This window comes from Pipistrellus hanaki (genome assembly GCF_964339955.1).
Source record: "Pipistrellus hanaki genome assembly, chromosome: 7".
NCBI classification, from domain to species: domain Eukaryota; kingdom Metazoa; phylum Chordata; class Mammalia; order Chiroptera; family Vespertilionidae; genus Pipistrellus; species Pipistrellus hanaki.
Genome location: NC_140509.1, coordinates 5,579,723 through 5,598,937, shown reverse-complemented (window position 1 = coordinate 5,598,937; position 19,215 = coordinate 5,579,723). Strand labels below are relative to the sequence as shown.

The window sequence follows — 19,215 nt, the reverse complement described above, 5'->3', positions numbered from 1 at the left end:
ACAGTAGCTATGCATCAGCTAATGAACAAATGTGAGTGAGTGTGTGAATGAATGAATGAGTGAGTTCCCTGGCTGCCAGGGTATAGATCCCCCAGTGAGGAGAGGAAGACCTGCAAGGGTTAACCGGGAGCCCGCCTGTGGTCTGAGGTAAGCAGGGAGTGTATTTGTTCAGGTAAATAAGGAAGGATTACTTATAATGGGAAATCAGGCCCGGCCAACTCTTCATCCCAGGGCAGCCTGACTTCCTCCCAGCACATTCCTGCACTCAGCTGCGTCCACACTGCCCCGGAGACCCAGAGCCCGTGCCCAGAGCCCGAGGCCGCCCCCTATCCCTCTACCCCGTACCCCCTCCGGCTGCGTCTTACCACAGTGCCAGCAGGTGGCCTGGGGCGGGGAGCTGGGGGCTCACCACCCTGAGACCTCAGAGGGCTACCCTTGGAGGGTGGCCGGGCTGCCAGCGGCCCACCTGTCACCGCTGTCCCCAGCCTTGCCGGCCCCTGGTCCCGCTGGCTCCCCCGATGCCTGGCTGAGCCTCAGCCGCGGCCCCAGCTGCCCCCGCCTCCTCCTGGCCCCGGAGGCTGCTGCCGCAGCAGGCGACTCGGGCACCGGGCAGCTAACGGGTAAGTCCGGGGGGAGGTGCGGGGCGCCCTGCACGGCTTTCTCCTGCTGGCGGCCGGGAAGGGGGGACTGCGAGGACTGGGAGGTGCACTTCGCAAGCTGTCACTACCAGGGACCCTGCGACCTGGGTCCTTCACCCTCAGGAGCCCCTGCCTCTCCGCACGCTGCACGGTCTGCCTCCCTGGCCAACGACCCCAGAGCCTCGGTGAGCCCCTTGGCCTGGCCAGGCCCGGGTGCTCCATGTCTCAGCATGGAGCCCCCTCCGGGCTCAGCATGGAGTCCACCCGCTGGCCTGAGTGGCTGCTCTGTAGATGCAGACTCGGCTCTGGGACCCAGCCCCTCCGCTCGGCCGGTGGAACACGGCGGCCTTCCTGCTGCTGCCAGGCCACTGGCCGGAGGGGCTCTCCCGGGCCGCACACGGGGCGGGGGCTTGCTGGGGTCTGGAGGCGCAGGGCAGGGTCCAGGTTGGAGCAGCGGGGACGAGCCCAGAGCCCAGGGGCCCATCGGGGTGGTGGGCACGGGAACCAGCTGGTTGGGGAGCTGCAGAGCAAAGCAGCTGGCTGCCTGGGCCCCCTGAGGAGCAGAGGTCCTGGTTCCGGTCACACTAGCAGAGAAGCAGGGGTCCGTGAGGAGGCTCGTGTCTAAGACCCGCAGGTTCCTCTGTGGGAAGAGTGGGAAGTAGATGGTGGAGGTCACGGGTGGAAAGCTGATGGGTCTGGAGGTCTGAGGGCTCTCCTGAGGTTGGAAAAGATGTGTGCATGGGTGTGTATGTGTGTGTGCACCTGCACACATGTCCACATGTATATGTGCATGCACGCAGACACACGTGCAAACATGTGTCTCTGTGTACATGTATGTGCACACATGTGTGCTGGATGAGCCTGTGTTTTGCACACTTGTGTGCGTGCATGTTATGTGTGAGCATGTGCACATGTGTGTACGTGTATGCATGCCCATCTGTGCATGTTAGGGAGTGGACAGGCCCACCAAGCTAGCCCTGGACTTCTCACCGCACCCTGCCAGCTGGGCACACCCAGGCCATAAGCCTCAGCGCCTTTCCCTCCATGGAGGTCACGGCCTTTCCTTTCCTCCTAGGCCAGGGCTGGCACTTGGCCTCCTTCCCTGCCCCCACCTTCCCAGTAAACAGCGTCACAGCACCCCAATAAACAGCATCTCCCCGCACCAGCTGCTCGGCTGAGTAACAAAGCAAACAGCCCTGGCCGCCCGCTCTGAGGTGGCAGCAGGGATGGGCAGGAGATGACCCACTGACAGGTAGACCCAGACCATAGCCAAGGCCAGCGAGGACCGGGCTGCCTGCCCCCTGGCCACCTGGAGGAGGAGCGAGAGCCAGGGACTCCGCATTCACATTCTCGGGGGCCCAGGAGGTCGGGGTGTGGAGGAGGTGGTCACTCACAGCAAGGGGACCGGCCTCCCCTCTGAGAGCCCAGCAGTGAGCGGACAAGCAGCCCCTCTGCTCCAGGCCGGCGGGACCAGAGCTGAAAGCTGTCCCCACCAGACGTGCTCACCGTGTTACCAACCATGACACCCGGCAGCAGGTCCCATGGACCCGTGAGAGGATGAGCTGCTCTGTCAACCAGGCCTGAGGGCACAGGGGCACCCAGGAGGTGCTCAACTCTGCTCAGAAACTGTGCCCAGGCCGCAGGCAGGAGAACCTGGGAGAGCCCGCTGCTTTCCTCTGAGGCCGTGGCAGCGACGCAGTTGATAACCGAAGCCATTAGAGCACAGTTTGTGCTAAAGGGCCTGGTGCAGCTCGAGTGCAACCTGGGAGGCCAGTTCCGGCTGACCTGGGACAAAGACCCTCCAGGGAGGGCGAGAGGGAACGGGAGGCCACGGTGTGTGACTTTGGGCCAGTCATTCTCCTCCTGCACTTGCCTGTGTAATGAGGTTGACAGGTGGCTTCATCAGGGGGGCTTCCTGGAGGAGACAACCTGGAGCTGGGTTTTGAAGGGTGTGTAGGAGTTGGTAGAGCAGGCTGGCTGGCTGGATCTGCCAACTTTGGGAGACTTGTGTGCCTCCCAGCTTTGTGGCCCAGACTGAGGTCAGGGGAGGGGGGGGGGGGCGCTCTGGCCCCTCCTAGAGGTCAGGGAGGGGTGGCTGAAGCTAACAGCTATCCTAGACCGAGTTTGAGAGCAAGAGGGCCTCGGGGCAAGGCTCAGGCCTCCCTCACTACCATCCTCAACTCTCCCCCAGACTCCACCCTTCAGCCCTGCCCCTCTTTCCTCCCTCCGTCCCTCCCCCCGTCACCACCTGCTTCTTCCTTTATTCTCCTCATTCTGTACCCCCATTCCCTTTCCCTTCTCCCTCTCTCTTTTTCTAAAATTATTGTTTTTTGAGAGAGAGGCTAGGAGAGAGAACCATTAATGTGAGAGAGAAACATCCATCATTTGCCTCCCATCTACAACCCAACCAGGGATCAAACTGGGAACCTAGGCATGTGCCCCGACTGGGAATTGAACCTGCAACCTTTTGATGTATGGGACAATGCTCCAACCAACTGAGCCACCCGGCCCGGGCACCTCCCCACCTGCTCCCAGGTGCCACCTTCGTGTATGCTCAGCCCATTGTAATTCACAAGGAATTTCCATCCACCCGCTCCCTCAATCTTCCACCAGCCCTCTAAGACACCCTCCGGATGGCCCATTTTACAGAACGGACAAGTGAATCTGAGGAAGCCCAGAGCTAGGAGGTTGGCTCAGACCTGGTCTGGGGCCCTCCCCCACCCGCCCCACCCCGCGCCCCCAGCGAGCAAGTGGCCTGTCAGGTGGAACAACTCTTCTCAAAGCAAACTTTGCACAGCGAGTCGCCCTGGGCTCTTGCTGACATTTAGTGCCTGGCTCCGTCCCCTGCCTCGTTTGCATGTTCCCAGCCCCAAGGTGCCTGCCAGGTCTCCCTCTTCCCTCCACCGGGAGGGTGAGCGCCCTCCTCCCTCACCCACTGCTCCCCCTGGAGCCTCCGGGGCCCTGCTGCTGGCGCCCACCAGGACCGGAGAACGGGCGCCACAGGAATGGGGGCGCCCCTTCCGTCCCCCTCCAGCTCTGGCACTGAGAGAGAGATCTGGGGGCAGCTGCCTAATAACCCCTCAATACACCCCCCTTTAAACCTTTTTTAAAAAGCGATTTCTGTTCTTAGTCTCTCAAGACAGTCCATTCTGGACATCTATCATTTTCTGAATATCAAACTGTCTTCACTTCACCCAAACCCCCTTTCCAAGCCAAGGTGTGCTCGTTGGCCCGCGGGTTGAGGCTCAGGGCACCCTCAGCCCCATCAGGGTCCCCGGAGCTGGGGAGCAGTCTCCGGCCAGCCTGAGGGCCTGCAGGAGGCCACGGAGGGTGGGCACCCTCTCGGGAGACGGAAGCATCTGCTCACATCACTGCTCTGCCTTGTCATGCTGACCCCAGGACCGTGCCCAGGAGCCCCTTTTCCCGCCCGGGGCCGAGGGCGATGTCCGTGCCACAGGCAGAGGCGGGTGAAACGTTTGTGGGTGTGTGTGTGTGTGTGTGTGTGTGTGTGTGTGTGTGTGGGCGCGCGCGGGCGTGGGGGTAGACACGGTGCCGGAGGAGTGCGGGGGGCGTGGGGGCTGCAGAAGGGGTTGGGAAGACTGAGTCACACAGCCTGTGTGGTGGTCAGAGGGGGGACCTGCAGGCCGGGAGATGTTCACACGCGGCGTGGGCTCAGCCAGAGCCGAGGGAAGACGTGATTTGCAGTTTCTGGAAACGGAAAGTGTGGCAGGATTTGCACTTGACACGCGGGAAGTCGGGGTTCTGGCCTGACCTCAGCTTCTCACGCTCCCCCGCCTGGGCTGGGCTGGGCGTCTGTGCCCACCGAGGAGCTGGGAGGGCGATGCCGGTGAGAGGGGTGAGGGCCACTGGGCGGGTGCCCTGCCAGCTCAGGAGGGTGGGCCACGCCTCCCAGAGGCTCTGGACGCCGACTCCAGAGAACAGGTGCCGGGGACCCAGCCCCCCGAACAGAGTGGGCCTCGGTCCCCAAGGCGACGTGCCCGGAGCAGTCACACGGGCTGAGGCTGGGAGAGCCCAATGGAGAACCCTTCACCTTGACCCAGAGGGGCTGGACGGGTCAGTGGGCGGCGGAGCCTCAGGGAGACGGAGCTGAGGGACTGTGCTCAGGCTCCCAGCTGCCCGGAGGGCCGCTGGAACAGGGCAGAGACCAGGTTTCCTGGGTTTACCTGACCCTTTTGTTTCCTGTGCCCCGTCCTCCTGCTGCCTGGCCCTGTCCCCCACCTTCCCCCCACTCTCTGGTCCCCACATGGCCGCACCCATCCCCCAGGTCTCCCACACACCCAGCTCCCGGGCCCCTGGCTGGCTCCTCAAGTTGAACCTTCTGGGGAGCTGGGCTCCTGAGCAAGGAGGCCAGTGGCTGGACGAGCCAGGAACCCAGGAGGTGGGGATAGCCCCAGACCCGGGAGCCCCTCCCTTCTCCCGCCTCGGAGACCCCGGAGGCAGCAGGTGCTTAGGGATGGCCACAGCAGGGGCTGGGGAGAAGGCTGCCTGCAGGTGGCCGCCCAGGGTCCCGGCCTGGGTACGAGGGTGGCCTGTCCACTGGGGAGAGGAAGGTGGTCCAGGGGGAGGGGCTTTTCTTGAGCCCAGCTAGTTTGAAGATCAGTTTCAAAGGGCCACGGAGCCGAAACCGGTTTGGCTCAATGGATAGAGCGTCGGCTTGGGGACTGAAGGGTCCCGGGTTCGACTCTGGTCAAGGGCATGTACCTTGGTTGCGGGCATATACCCAGTAGGGGGTGTGCAAGAGGCAGCTGATCGATGACTCTCTCTCATCCATGTTTCTAACTCTCTATCTCTCTCCCTTCCTCTCTGTACAAAATCAATAAAATATATTTAAAAAAAAAAAAAAAAGGGCCACGGAGCTGTGGCTCCCTGGGGGGCCAGAGCCATCCACGGAGAGGTGAGGGCCAGGAGGAGCGGCAGGGGAGCAGGGACTGTCTGGAGCTTCAGCACCGGTGGGGGCCCTCCTGTGGCTGGGCCCTCCTGTGGCCGGGCCCTCCTGTGGCCGGGCCCTCCTGTGGCCGGGGGGGCCCTCCTATGGCCGGGCCCTCCTGTGGCCGGGCCCTCCTGTGGCCGGGGCCCTCCTGTGGCCGGCCCTCCTGTGGCCGGGCCCTCTTGTGGCCGGGGCCCTCCTGTGGCCGGGCCCTCCTGTGGCCGGGCCCTCCTGTGGCCGGGGGGGCCCTCCTGTGACCAAGCCCTCCTGTAGCCGGGCCCTCCTGTGGCCGGGGCCCTCCTGTGGCCGGGCCCTCCTGTGGCCGGGCCCTCCTGTGGCCGGGGGGGCCCTCCTGTGGCCGGGGCCCTCCTGTGGCCGGGCCCTCCTGTGGCCGGGGGCCTCCTGTGGCCGGGCCCTCCTGTGGCCGGGCCCTCCTGTGGCCGGGGCCCTCCTGTGGCCGGGCCCTCCTGTGGCCGGGGCCCTCCTGTGGCCGGGGGGGCCCTCCTGTGGCCGGGCCCTCCTGTGGCCAGCCCTCCTGTGGCCGGGCCCTCCTGTGGCCGGGGGGGGCCCTCCTGTGGCCGGGGCCCTCCTGTGGCCGGGCCCTCCTGTGGCCGGGGCCCTCCTGTGGCCGGGGGGGCCCTCCTGTGGCCGGGCCCTCCTGTGGCCAGCCCTCCTGTGGCCGGGCCCTCCTGTGGCCGGGGGGGGCCCTCCTGTGGCCGGGGCCCTCCTGTGGCCGGGCCCTCCTGTGGCCGGGGCCTCCTGTGGCCGGGGCCCTCCTGTGGCCGGGCCCTCCTGTGGCCGGGCCCTCCTGTGGCCGGGCCCTCCTGTGGCCGGGGGCCTCCTGTGGCCGGGCCCTTCTGTGGTCGGGCCCTCCTGTGGCCGGGCCCTCCTGTGGCCGGGCCCTCCTGTGGCCGGGGCCCTCCTGTGGTCGGGCCCTCCTGTGGCCGGGGCCCTCCTGTGGCCGGGCCCTCCTGTGGCCGGGGGCCCTCCTGTGGCCGGGGCCTCCTGTGGCCGGGCCCTCCTGTGGCCGGGCCCTTCTGTGGTCGGGCAGGCTGGGCTTCTCTCCAAGGTGCTGACCGTCCATGGCTCCTGGCCAGGCCCAGTCACCCCGCAGCCCCTGGGTCTGACCCATTAAATGAGGCCCTTGGTGTGCGGAGAGGGAGGGCTGACAGCAGGGCCAGGCACCCGGCGGGTGAGCCGGGTGAAGGTCTGCTCCAGTGGAGGTGAGGCGCCTCGGAGCTGAGTGGGGCGCTGTCACCTGGGCCCCCCATTGCCCCTCAGTGCCCTTCCCACAGGGGTCTGCAGCCGAGTCCCGGGCTCAGGGTCTCAGGGTGGAGGTGGGGATCTGGCACATTAACCCCTCTCAGTCCTCCTGGGGGCCTGGGCAGAATGTGGAGCGAGGCTCTCTCCCCAGGGCAGCCCAGGCCTCGGAGCAGACCGCCTGGTCACACCACTTCCCTGAGGCCGTTTTTGGAGACATCAGGGGGTCTTTCTGGACACCAGGAGGGGCTGGGAGTGAGGACCTGGCCCCCAGGGGGAGGGCTGGCCCAGGGTGGCAGGAACAGCTGCTGGGAATCTGTGACCCTGGGTCCCTGGCCTCCTCCCCTCGATCTGTCTTCCCGGGCGGGAGGAGTGCTGAGCGAAGGGGCCGTAGGTGGCTAATCCCTTTGGCCACTGCCCCACGGCCTGGCCCTGACCCTGGGCCCTGGCCTCCACCAGCTGTTACCAACGTTCCTTTGTCTGGAGTCTGAGCCAAAGCCTCCGGGAGCCAGGACACCCTGAGCCTTAATCCGGCAGATCAGCGCGAGGTTTGGGAAGGGGCGACATCGCTCGGGAGACAGCGGCCCCGGGCCAGCGCAGAGGCTGTTGGGAGGGCTGCGCCCGCTGTCCAGGGACCGAGGCCAGGGGAGGCCTCTGGTCTGGTCCCAGCTCCGCTGTGTGGCCACGGGCACGGCCCTGCCGCTCGCCGAGCTTCGTTTTCCTCAGTAACACGGTCCCTGGTGAATGTAATGAGGGCTGAACTGCATGGCATAGGTGGGGAGTGCTGGGAGGGCTTCCTGGGGAGGAGGGCTTCGGGCTGAGGTGTGATGAGAAGAAGCGGGCAGCCTGGGCAGGGGGACAACACAAGAGAGAAGAGCAGGCCTTGCCCACAGCACAGGGGAGCCTGGATGTGCCCATTGACCCCCGGTCTGAGCCAGACCCGGCCACAACCAGCAATGAGCCCCTCTCCCATCGGCTTTGCTGTCCCTCCTGTAACACAGCCACACAGTACAGGCTCCCTTCCCGCTCTGCTCACCGGGCTGGGCAGCCGTGGGCTAAGGTGGGTGCCAGCCTGTGGGACCAGGCAGGACAGGCCGTGGGAGCCATGGCAGGTCCTTGAGGCAGGGGTGCCTGATGAGAGGGTGACGGAGAGAGAGGAGCCTGACGGGGAGGAAGGAGAGCTCAGGAGGTGGGGATGGACTCTGCAGGATCAAGCTGCCCATTCGGAGGAGGGAACCCTCCGGGCAGAGCCTCGGAGGGAGCGCGTACAGAGAGCAGAGCCCCCTGGCCAGCGGCTCCTCGGCAGCTGCCTGGCCTCCCTGAGCCTCCCTGTCAGCGTCTAGAAATGGGGCTCCCGCCAACGTCACCCAGGCTGTGGGCAGTAAAGGGGGGAACGTGCGTGGACGCTGTGGGCAGAGGCGCTCTCTGCAGTTCTCCCTTCCCACCGAGGCCGGCCGGTGCCCGGGGAGAGGCCGGGATTGCAGGCTGGGCACACCCCCTCCTGACTCCCTGACCACAGGCCAAGGTGCCCCAGGCCTGGGCCCCTGGGGGCTCCCCTGTGAGTGAGCAGGCCTCTCTCTTGCTTTCCAGGTTTCTTTCTTTTTCTTTCTCTTTTCTTTCTTTCTTTTTTAATATATATATATATATATATATATATATATATATATATATATATATATATAATTAATTTCAGGGAGGAAGGAAGACAGAGAGAAAGAGAGAGAAACATCAATGATGAGAGAGAACCATTGATTGGCTGCCTCCTGCACGCTCCCCACTGGGGACTGAGCCCGCAATCTGGGTATGAGCCCTGACCAGAATCGAACCTGGGACCACTGAGTTTGCAGGTCGACGCTCTATCCACTGAGCCAAACCCGCCAGGCTCAAGGCTTCTTAATAGCGAGTATGTTCTCCGGGGAGGGGGGCACTGGGCCTGAGCTCCGGCCGCAAGCAGGCTCCTGGGCTCAGGGGCAAAAGGATGGGGAGCTGGCATGGGTGGGGGAGGCAGGAGCCCTCTCTGGCAAAGGGCCCGGGCAGGAGCCGGAAGACGGGCCAGGTTTCTCAGCTGCACCTGGGCTTGCGCATCCACAGATGGACTGAGGGAGGCCCCGCTGCCTCTCCCGGGCGGGACGGGGAGGACCGAGTGCACAGCTCCCTCCGCAAACCTGTCAGGAGCGTGTCATCACGTCCCCGCCCGGCAAACACCGCCGCCTGCCCTGCCATTCATCCTCACTGACCCTGTGCCACCGGGCCCCGAAACACCGCCGCTGCTCCCATCCTACCCGCGGCCGAGGCCAAGCAAACACGGCCAGGGCTCCTGTTCTTGGAAAAGCTTCCGGCTCCTGGCCCGCGGCCCGGGTGTTGGCAGAAACTGTCCTAACGTGGCAGGCCTGGGCGTTCTGGGGACGTGGATGGGGCGGGAGGCAGGCAGGGGGTGACGGGGCGGGGGGAGCTGAGGGGGCTCCCCAGGGGCGGGGTCACCTCGGGGCAGGGCGTGGGCCCAGGCCGGGGTGGGGCCCTGCGGCCCAGCGGGCTGTGGGTGCTGCCTGGGCAAACAACGGGGCCCACGGCACACACGCGTGTTTGCACAGAGGACTTGGACGACTCCAGGCCTGCCCTCTGTCCCCCGCAGCCTGTCCCCGTCCTTCCCGCCCTCCAGCCCCTGACCTTTCCTCCTTGTCAGTTAGAGGAGCCTGAAGGGAGCACCGAAGTCAGAGGGAACGCCCTCTCTGCTGGCATGCTCTCGGCCACGGCCAAGGGCGGGGCTGCCAGGGGGGGCTGGGAGGCTGGGCCCGCGCAGGGCGGACGGACGGACGGACGGAGGGACACTGTCCCCGGTGCGTTCGCCCAGCCAGGCCCCAGGGAGAAGCCATGGCCCCCGAGTGAGCTGAGCGCAGCGAGCTGAGCTGAGCAGGTGCGGAGCGGGCTGGCTGCGGCCCCAGAGAAGCCGAGTGTCTCCCAAACCGGTGCTTTTCCTCCGGCCAGCGGGGCCGAGTCCCGGGGCCTGGAGTCGGCCCAGGGGGTCCCCGCGCTGCAGGGGCACATCAATGCCAGCGATAGGCAGCCCCCACCCCCGACTGGCCGGCTGCTCTGAGGGCAGCGTGTCAGGACCACCCATGGGGCGTGGGCAGCACCGCTCCCCCGCCCGATCCGGGCTCTGAGGTCCCCGCCCTGGGGTCCCGGCTCTGGGGTCCCGGCTCTGGGGTCCCGGCTCTGAGATCCCGGCTCTGAGATCCCGGCTCTGAGATCCCGGCTCTGAGATCCCGGCTCTGAGGTCCCGGCCCTGGGATTTCCGCCCTGAGATCCCGGCTCTGAGATCCCGGCTCTGAGATCCCGGCTCTGAGGTCCCGGCCCTGGGATTCCCGCCCTGAGGTCCCGGCTCTGAGGTCCCGGCTCTGAGGTCCCCGCCCTGGGGTCCCGGCTCTGAGGTCCCGGCTCTGAGATCCCGGCTCTGAGATCCCGGCTCTGAGGTCCCCGCCCTGGGGTCCCGGCCCTGGGATTCCCGCCCTGAGATCCCTGCCCTGGGGTCCCGGCTCTGAGATCCCGGCTCTGAGATCCCGGCTCTGAGATCCCGGCTCTGAGATCCCGGCTCTGAGGTCCCGGCCCTGGGATTCCCGCTCTGAGGTCCCGGCTCTGAGATCCCGGCTCTGAGATCCCGGCCCTGGGGTCCCCGCTCTGAGGTCCCGGCTTTGAGGTCCCGGCTCTGAGGTCCCGGCTCTGGGGTCCCGGCTCTGAGGTCCCGGCTCTGGGGTCCCGGCTCTGAGTTGGGCCTGAGGCCTTCCCAACCAGTCCCCAGCCGCTGACCCCGCGCTGCTGGCGGGTCTGCCCGTGAGCCTCTGTGTTCAGGCGGCAGCGCCCCGAGGGGCACCGATCCCGGCAGGTCCCCCGCTCCCTTCCCCCTGGGGGGAGCATGTACTTGGTGATCTCCCACCGCTGCTGGGATTTCTTCTTATTATTGTTATTTCAGTTGTCAGTCTTGGGCCAGCACGTCACAGACATACCCCCATACCCCCGTTTGGTGTCTGGCCCTGTCTCCGGTGCCTGGTCGCCCAAACCACACACCCCAGCCCGGGGCTCAGGGACAGGGCCTGGGCTCGCAGGGCCTGGTGACCCATGGGGAGGGGGCCCTGGGGCACAGGGCGGAGGGGGCCTCCTCACCGGCCCCCGCTGCCCGGGAACGTGGGCCTGCAGGTCAGCACGTGGGCATCGCCTCAGCGCCCGGGAGAGGAGGGGGCCTGGGGCATCACCTCTGAGGGGAGGACAGGTCGGGGGGGGGGAGGGGGTGCCAGCCCTGAGCAGGGGCCAAGCACAGTGTTACTCACTGACCACTCATCAGCCTCACGCTGGGAACTGATTCACACCCCCCCCCCCCCATGGCCTGTAGGAAGGGGAGGGGCTGCCTGCCCAGTGGGTGAGGGACTCTGCCCCCACCCTCTCTGGCCCCTCTCCTCCTGAGCCTGGCTGATGCAGATGGTGGTGGGAAAAAGATGATGGTGACCCTTTCCCTTCCCAACTTCCTTCAAGAGCAGAAAAAGCCGAAACCGGTTTGGCTCAGTGGGAGAGCGTCGGTCTGCGGACTGAAAGGTCCCAGGTTTGATTCCGGTCAGGGGCATGTACATTGGTTGCGGACACATCCCCGGTAGGGAGTGTGCAAGAGGCAGCTGGTCGATGTTTCTCTCTCATGGACATTTCTAGCTCTCTATCTCTCTCCCTTCCTCTCTGTAAGAAATCAATAAAATATATATTTTTTAAAAGCAGAAAAAAAGAAACAAGCTTTGCAGTAGCAGGAAGGATCTAGGTTAGCTCTCAGAAGGAGCTTCCGCCTCAGGCCAGGGTCTGGGATCTGGGTGTGGGCTGGAGGGGAAACGGAGGGCTAGACATTAAAGGCTCCTTGTCCAGGCCTCAGTTTGCTCATCTGGCAAATGGGACTAATCGTGTCTTCCGCTGTGAGGCCTGAAGGAGGCCAGGACCCAGAGGCGGTTTTAAAGCACAGCACACGCGGGAAGACCTGCGCTGCCCGTGCCTGGCTCCTTGGGAGTGAGGGGCTGCCCCTTCCAATCCGGCCCCAACCCCCCCTCACTGTCCTCCCCAGCCCCGTCCTCGCTGCCCAGTGACCCGAAGCCGCCTCTCTCCCAGGCCCAGCCATGCCCATTGGGACCCTCATCCCCGTAACCAGCTTAGCGGCCCCATGGGGGTGGGGAAGCAGCGGACCTGACTCCTTCCTCTCTTGTTTCTGCAGACACAGCCGCTGGCCCGAGCAGCAGTGGCATGGGCAGCGCCAGCCCCAGCCTGAGCAGCCTGCCCCCCAGCCGCCTCCTTCTGTCCCCCAACACTGTGCTGCGGGCGGGCCCGGAGAAGGTGACCGCCGGGGTGCTGGGCCCTGACAGACGGGACTGGAGCCCCAGCCCGCCGGCCACGCCCGAGCAGGGCCTGTCCGCCTTCTACCTCTCCTGCTTGGACATGCTGTACCCCGGCGACAGCAGCTGGGCCGCCAAGGGCCCCGGGGCCGGCAGCCGGGACGAGCCGCCCGAGGAGCCCGAGCAGTGCCCGGTCATCGACAGCCAAGCGCCCGGGGGCAGCCTGGACCTGGCGCCGGGCGGGCTGAGCCTGGAGGAGCACTCGCTGGAGCAGGTGCAGTCCATGGTGGTGGGCGAGGTGCTCAAGGACATCGAGACGGCCTGCAAGCTGCTCAACATCACGGCAGGTGAGCCCCCGCACACTGTTACCGGCTCCGCGGGGTGGGGGCAGGTGGCTGGGCCGCGGGGCGGGTGGGGGGCACCCCGGCGGGGTCTCAGGGAGCCCCAGGGATGCTGGTGCTTCGCACACGGGCAGCCCCCACACAGCTGGGAGCCTGTGAGCGGGGACTGCATGGCTGCGACCCCGTGGAGTCAGCGGCACCAGCCCGGAGCCCGCCTCGGGAGGCGCGGACGAAGGGAATGTGAGCTCGGCACCATCTGGCCCACCACTCCCTCTCGGACCCATCGCCACGCTCCCCTCCGCCACACCTGCCTCCTCGCTGTTCCCACAACACTCACCCCGGGACCTTTGCACCGGCTGGTAGTCCCTCAACCTCCAGCACGCTGCCCCCCAATATCTACGTGGCTCACCCCTCACCGCCTTCATGTCTTACTCTAAGGGCCCCCCCTGACGGGCCGTCCCTGACGCCTCTGCTGACGCCGCTGCTCATCCCCACCTCCGCTCCTCCGTCTGCGCCGTTTCTCTCACAGCCCAGACAGCCCCCAGGCCCGTGTTCCGTTCTCTATCTCGTTCACTCTCGTTCCCCCTCCGGCATGTTCACACCCAGGGGACATGATTGTCCCTTGTTTTGTTCCCTGCCACGTCCCGGACCTAGGATGGCACCTTGTACCTGATCGATGCTCAGGAAACAATAACTTCACAGGCCCCGCTCTGGCACCGGGGATTCAGTGACGAAGCCGATTAGAGTGAGGGAGCGTGTCCCTGGTCCAGTGGCGACAGGGCTCTGATGCGGAGGGAACGGCAGGAGGCCGGGCATGAGAGGGCCCGCCAGGGCCTGGAGGGAGCCCTGGAGCGGACGCTGTGGGTGAGGGGCTGCGGCTCTCCCGCCCTGTCCCTCCCTCACCCCTGCCGCCCTGGGGGGCCGCCCCATCTCCTTGGCCGTGGGCCCTGGCATATGAGCATCCCAAATGGTGCTGCTTTCCCACAAGGGCCCAGGCCTCCCTCAGGCCAGCCCCTCCTCCCAGCAGTCTTCTGGGCCATGCCCCCGACCCCCTTAGGGTAGCTCCTGCCAATGCCCCCGCCTCCATCTGCCCATCGCCCAGACAGCTCCCACACTGGGCTGGGGGGAGGGGCCTGCCCTCCGAACAATGGGGACAGAAACAAATGGCTTTGACCCTCAAGAGGAAAATGGGCTTATCAAGTGGGGGCAGCCCAGTCTGCAGGTCACCCAGCTGGGGCACCAGCTGAGACCAGTGTTCACTTGGAACCCCATTGTGACCATGCCCACCGCCTGGCCTCTGCCCACATGCCCTGCCAGGCTCACCCCAGGGCAGCCGATGACTCCCTCCCGCCGCTAAGTCCTGTAGCTGCCCCTTGCCATTCATTCATTCATTCATTCATTCACTGCATGTGCACTGAGCAGCTACTATGCACCCAGCCCCTTGTTAGGGGTTGGAAAAGGGGATGGGACTCCCTGTGCCTCAGTTTCCTCATCTGTAAAATAAGCAGGGGCTGGAGGTTGGGTTATAAGATTAATTTCTGGTTGGAGTTTTCTCCAGTTCTTTTGAGGGGTTTGGGGAAGGCAAAGGCAGCTAGGGAAGGAGCTCCCCAAAAGGCCCTTTGGAGGGGCTGGAGGTGTCTGGAGAACCCAAGATCTGGGTTCTCACCCCACACTCTTCCTGGGGACCCCCTCCACAGGGCCTCTCAAGAGGGCCTTCCTGTCCTGCCGCCCCCCACCCCTCCCCGGAGTTCATGGCTCTGGGCCACAAGCTCCCCGCCCCGGCGCGCCAGCCGGGCACAGGGGCGGTTCCCATAGTGCCCTCACCGGGCTGAGGGAGTGTCTCTTGCCCAGACCCCGTGGACTGGAGTCCGGGCAACGTGCAGAAGTGGCTGCTGTGGACGGAGCACCAGTACCGGCTGCCCCCCGTGGGCAAGGCCTTCCAGGAGCTGGGCGGCCAGGAGCTGTGCGCCATGTCGGAGGAGCAGTTCCGCCAGCGCTCGCCGCTCAGCGGGGAGGTGCTGCACGCCCACCTGGACATCTGGAAGTCAGGTGGGACACGGTGTGGGCGGAGCAGCCCGGGACCCCCGGCGGGGACTCTTAGGCCAGGATGCCCGCGGGGCTCTGCTCTGGATCCAGCCCCGAGTGCCACTGCCCCTCAGAGCCCCCAGCCCTTGGCCCTGGCCAGGCCCACAGGCTGAGGACAGAGCAGCGCAAAGTGGGAGGGAGAAGTTAGACCCAGAGGACATGAGGCATCATACCGATGGACGGTCGGTGCCATAAAGCCCTTATAAAATATATATATATATATTTTAATTTGATTTCAGAGAAGAAGGGAGAGGGGGAAAAGGAGACAGAAACATCAATGAGAGAGAATCATTGATCAGCTGCCTCCTGCACGCCCCCCCTGGGGATTGAGCCTGCAACCAGAGCATGTGCCTTGATTGGGAATCAAACTGTGACCTCCTATGCAGAGGTCGGTGCTCGACTCCTGAGCCATGCGGGCCGGGCCTTCCTTGTCCCTTTAAATTCTTATCCGTTCGTTAGTTGTTTTTCATTGAAGAAGTAATGAGGGAATAACGGTATGCACTTTTTAGAAGGCCATGGTAATAGTATATCATAAAAGGTGATTCTCCCTCCCGCTCCCGACCCCAGCTTCCCGAGCCCCTCCCTGGGGGCACCCACTTTCCCAGTTTCTTGGGTATCGGGACAGGGGAAGTCTGTGCAGATACACGCCAATACATGCACATAGATTTTACCCTTTTGAACACGAACAGTGTCAGCGTGTGCACTGTTCTGTACTCGGCATGTACCTGCAGCTTGTTCCCATCGGGATCCATTCGGCTGCCCTATTCTTCCTCAAGGCTGCGTGCCAGCCCCTCTCCTCTCATGGGGCCACTGTGTGCCCTGCACAGAGCCAACTGCCTTGGAGGCAGCGCTTGCTCCGTGGGTCAAGGCCCCAGACCTCGGGGGCCGGATGAATAAGGGAAATGACCTCCTCACACAACCGTCAGAGCCCAGTGCTGCCCACCCGGCTGCTTGCCAGTGACAGCGAGGGGCAGTGGTCAGTGCCAGGCTGAGTGCCAGTGGTGATGTGGGTGGAAACGGCTGGGACATGGGGGATCGGGGTGGGGGCAGTGGGGTGCAGAGAGCAGGAGGGTGGCAGTGCCGGGGGGCCTGGCAGCTGGAAGGTAGGGGTGTTGATTATCCGGACACTGAGCAAGGTGCTGTGCAGACTTCATCACCCACGATCCGGGAGGGGATGTCCGGACCCCATTTCACAGATGAGCGAGGCAGGCTGCCCTGGGCCTCCTTAGGCCCCTCCCAGCTCTGAAGCCCCAACTCCCTTCCCGGAAGCAGGTCCAGACTGCAGGAGGGCGGGGGCCACCGGGACATGGGCCAGCGGGGCCTCTGGGCCCACAGCCCCACCACATGCCCTTCTGGCCTCCAGCCCCGTGGGTCCCAACCGCCTCTCCTTGTCCCGCAGCGGCCTGGATGAAAGAGAGGACCTCCTCCGGGGCCGTCCACTTCTGCGGTGAGCAGGGCCGGGCGGGGGGCTGGGCCCGAGGGCTGGGGCTGAGGGGTGGCGGCCAGGGAAGCAGGGTGGCCGCAGGTCCCCCCTCACCTCCACCCTCCCTGCCACTCAGCCTCGACCAGCGAGGAGAGCTGGACGGACAGCGAAGTGGACTCGTCCTGCTCCGGGCAGCCCATCCACCTGTGGCAGTTCCTCAAGGAGCTGCTGCTGAAGCCGCACAGCTATGGCCGCTTCATCCGGTGGCTCAACAAGGAGAAGGGTGAGCGGCTGGCGCGGCGAGGGCGCTGAGGGCGGGGGCTGGCGGGGCGAGGGCGCTGAGGGCGGGGGCTGGCGGGGCGAGGGCGCTGAGGGCGGGGGCTGGGGCGGTGAGGGCGCTGAGGGCGGGGGGGCTGGCGGGGTGAGGGCGCTGAGGGCGGGGAGCTGGCGCGGCGAGGGCGCTGAGGGCGGGGGCTGGGGCGGTGAGGGCGCTGAGGGCGGGGGCTGGCGGGGCGAGGGCGCTGAGGGCAGGGGGGCTGGGGCGGTGAGGGCGCTGAGGGCAGGGGGGCTGGGGCGGTGAGGGCGCTGAGGGCAGGGGGGCTGGGGCGGTGAGGGCGCTGAGGGCGGGGGCTGGCGGGGCGAGGGCGCTGAGGGCGGGGGGGGGGGGGGCTGGTACGGTGAGGGCGCTGAGGGCAGGGGGGCTGGGGCGGTGAGGGCGCTGAGGGCAGGGGGGCTGGGGCGGCGAGGGCGCTGAGGGCGGGGGGCTGGGGCGGTGAGGGCGCTGAGGGCGGGGGCTGGCACAGTGAGGGCGCTGAGGGCGGGGGCTGGGGCGGCGAGGGCGCTGAGGGCGGGGGCTGCCTGGTTCCCGGGCCTGGGCCCCGGGAGGGAGGAGGGGGACGGGGCAGAGGGGTGCAGTTGGCCACCCCCGCCCCCGCCCATGCCCGTGCCCTGCTCAGGGCCTGGGTCAGTGTGTGCCCGTGTCTGTCTGCCTCCCGCCAGGCCCAGGGCCTGGGTCAGAGCAGGCGCTTGAGCTTCTGCTGAGATTGAGACACAGTCTTTGTCCTCAAAACGTCACAGCTTCACAGGGAGACTGACGGTGCCCGGTGAGCAATGCCGTGTCAGCCACGTGTGTAAGATCAGGTTCTGGAGCAGCCACATTCAAACACATTCTGAACAGGCGAAATCCACTTTAATATGACTTTCATTTAACGCAATGTCATACACGATCATTTCAACATATAACCGACGTAAACTGACATCTCACTAAGTCTTTAAGAACGGACGTGTATGTTACACTGACAGCACATCCCAAAGTTTGTACCTGCCACATTTCAAGTGCTCAAGAGCAACCTGTGGCTAGTGGCTACCATGCTGGACAGCATAGGCTACATGGTGCGTTTGTGTGTGTGCGTGCATGTGTGCATGCATGTGTGCGTGTGAGAGAGAGAGTATATGTGTGTGTATGTGTGTGTGTTGGCAAAGGCTCAGAGCCAAGAAACCTGGGTTCGGGGCCGTTTGTCATTAGTAGTGATGGTGCCTGGACCTCAGTCTCAGCTTCCCTCACCCGCACACCTCCGGGTCCACACTTGCTCCGTGGACATTACAAAGAATGACTTGTCCTGAGGGTTCAGGGAGGACTCAGCTGCACCCCGTCCTGAGGGCCCTACAGTCTGGTGTGGGAGCCGCAGTGACAGGAGCTGGTGTGCAGAGCATGTCGGGCTGTAACAGAACCGTGGGGTCCAGGAGGACTTCCTGGAGGAGGGGACCCGGGCTGAGTGGAGGCTGAGAAGGAGCTGGAAGGGGTGGGAGAGAAGTCCAGCACAGGTGTGATGCCGCTGCCTGTGTATTTCAGGCTGAGGGAGGTAGCTGCTCTGTGGTCCCCCGGGCCTCCGGGGAGCCGGGGAGCCGGGCCCACGGCAGAGAGCGGGGAGGGGTGATCTGGGCGAGCTGCCTGAAGCGGGCGTGCTGACCTGGGCCAGTGGGAGGGTAGAATGAGGACGGGGAGTGATAACAATGGAATAGTTCTGCCCGAGGGGCACGTCCCGGCTCCACTCGGTCAGCACGCAGCCCTCTCCTCTCTCTCCTCTCTCTCCCCTCCTCTCCCCTCCCCTCCTCTCCCCTCCTCTCCTCTCCTCTCTTCTCCTCTCCTCTCCTCTCCTCTCCCCTCCCTTCCCCTTCTCTCCTCTCTTCTCCTCTCATCTCCTCGGCAGAGAAAGGGGCTCAGGCTGCTTCTAAGGCAGACAGGGCAGGGCCAGGCGCAAACCCAGGTCAGCCCGCTCCACGCCCACTCTGCACCCCTCTCCTGGGTGCAGAGTGAGGTCTGCCAGCGGGGCCCCGTGGGCTGGTGTCTGAGAACTGCAAAGAGGTCTCTCAGGCTCGGGACCCGCAGGGGGCAGGGGTGGCATGGCTGGGCGATGGGGTGGGGTGACCGGCAAATGAGCTGTGGGCACCATCACAGCTGCACCGGGTTTCTGTGTAAGGTGTGCACACCCCATAATAGGAGCAGAGGCTGGCAAGGGCCAGGTCCTCAGGCCCCAAATAACCCGCTAGGGTACCGAGGCTCACCCTGCCCTGGGGGGCTCACGCCCCACAGCATTAGTGACCCATCGGCCCTGTGGCATGCTCCTTGTACCGTTTCTTTAACCCCCAGCACGCCCGGGAGTAGGCACTGGCCCCCACGGCCGGCCGCACCCCGCCGACCCGGCTTTCTGAGAAACTGACGCTGGTCTTGGTCTCCTCCCTCTGCCTTGCTCCGCTGGCCCCTCTGGCCCCCCTGCTCCCCAGGCATCTTCAAAATTGAGGACTCCGCCCAGGTGGCCCGGCTGTGGGGCATCCGGAAGAACCGGCCCGCCATGAACTACGACAAGCTGAGCCGCTCCATCCGCCAGTATTACAAGAAGGGCATCATCCGGAAGCCGGACATCTCCCAGCGCCTCGTCTACCAGTTCGTGCACCCCATCTGAGGCCGGGCCAGCCTCCCGCCGGCCCGCCCGGCCCAGCGGACCCCCCCGCCCGGGGAGAGGGAGTCCGCTGGCATTCCGAGTCCAAGGTCAGGGAGGGGAGGGCCCCCTGCTCCCAGAGTGCAGTGCGCTCTCTGCCCCCCAGGCCCCCAGGGGGTGCTTCCTCCTCAGGCCCCCTGTGCCGGTGCCCAGCCACCCACGAC

The 19,215-nt window shown here is 65.4% G+C and overlaps 1 protein-coding gene across 1 annotated transcript in view; it reads left to right on the top strand.

The window, feature by feature from the left end:
* Positions 1 to 19,215, top strand: part of SPDEF (SAM pointed domain containing ETS transcription factor) — a 29,500-nt gene extending 10,285 nt beyond the window's left edge. Inside the window, exons 2-6 of the mRNA XM_084890000.1 lie at positions 12,086 to 12,550; positions 14,396 to 14,593; positions 16,029 to 16,076; positions 16,189 to 16,335; positions 18,837 to 19,215. Coding sequence (XP_084746126.1) covers positions 12,086 to 12,550; positions 14,396 to 14,593; positions 16,029 to 16,076; positions 16,189 to 16,335; positions 18,837 to 19,015 — 1,037 coding nt within the window. The 3' untranslated portion in view covers positions 19,016 to 19,215. The remainder of the gene's footprint in view (positions 1 to 12,085; positions 12,551 to 14,395; positions 14,594 to 16,028; positions 16,077 to 16,188; positions 16,336 to 18,836) is intronic.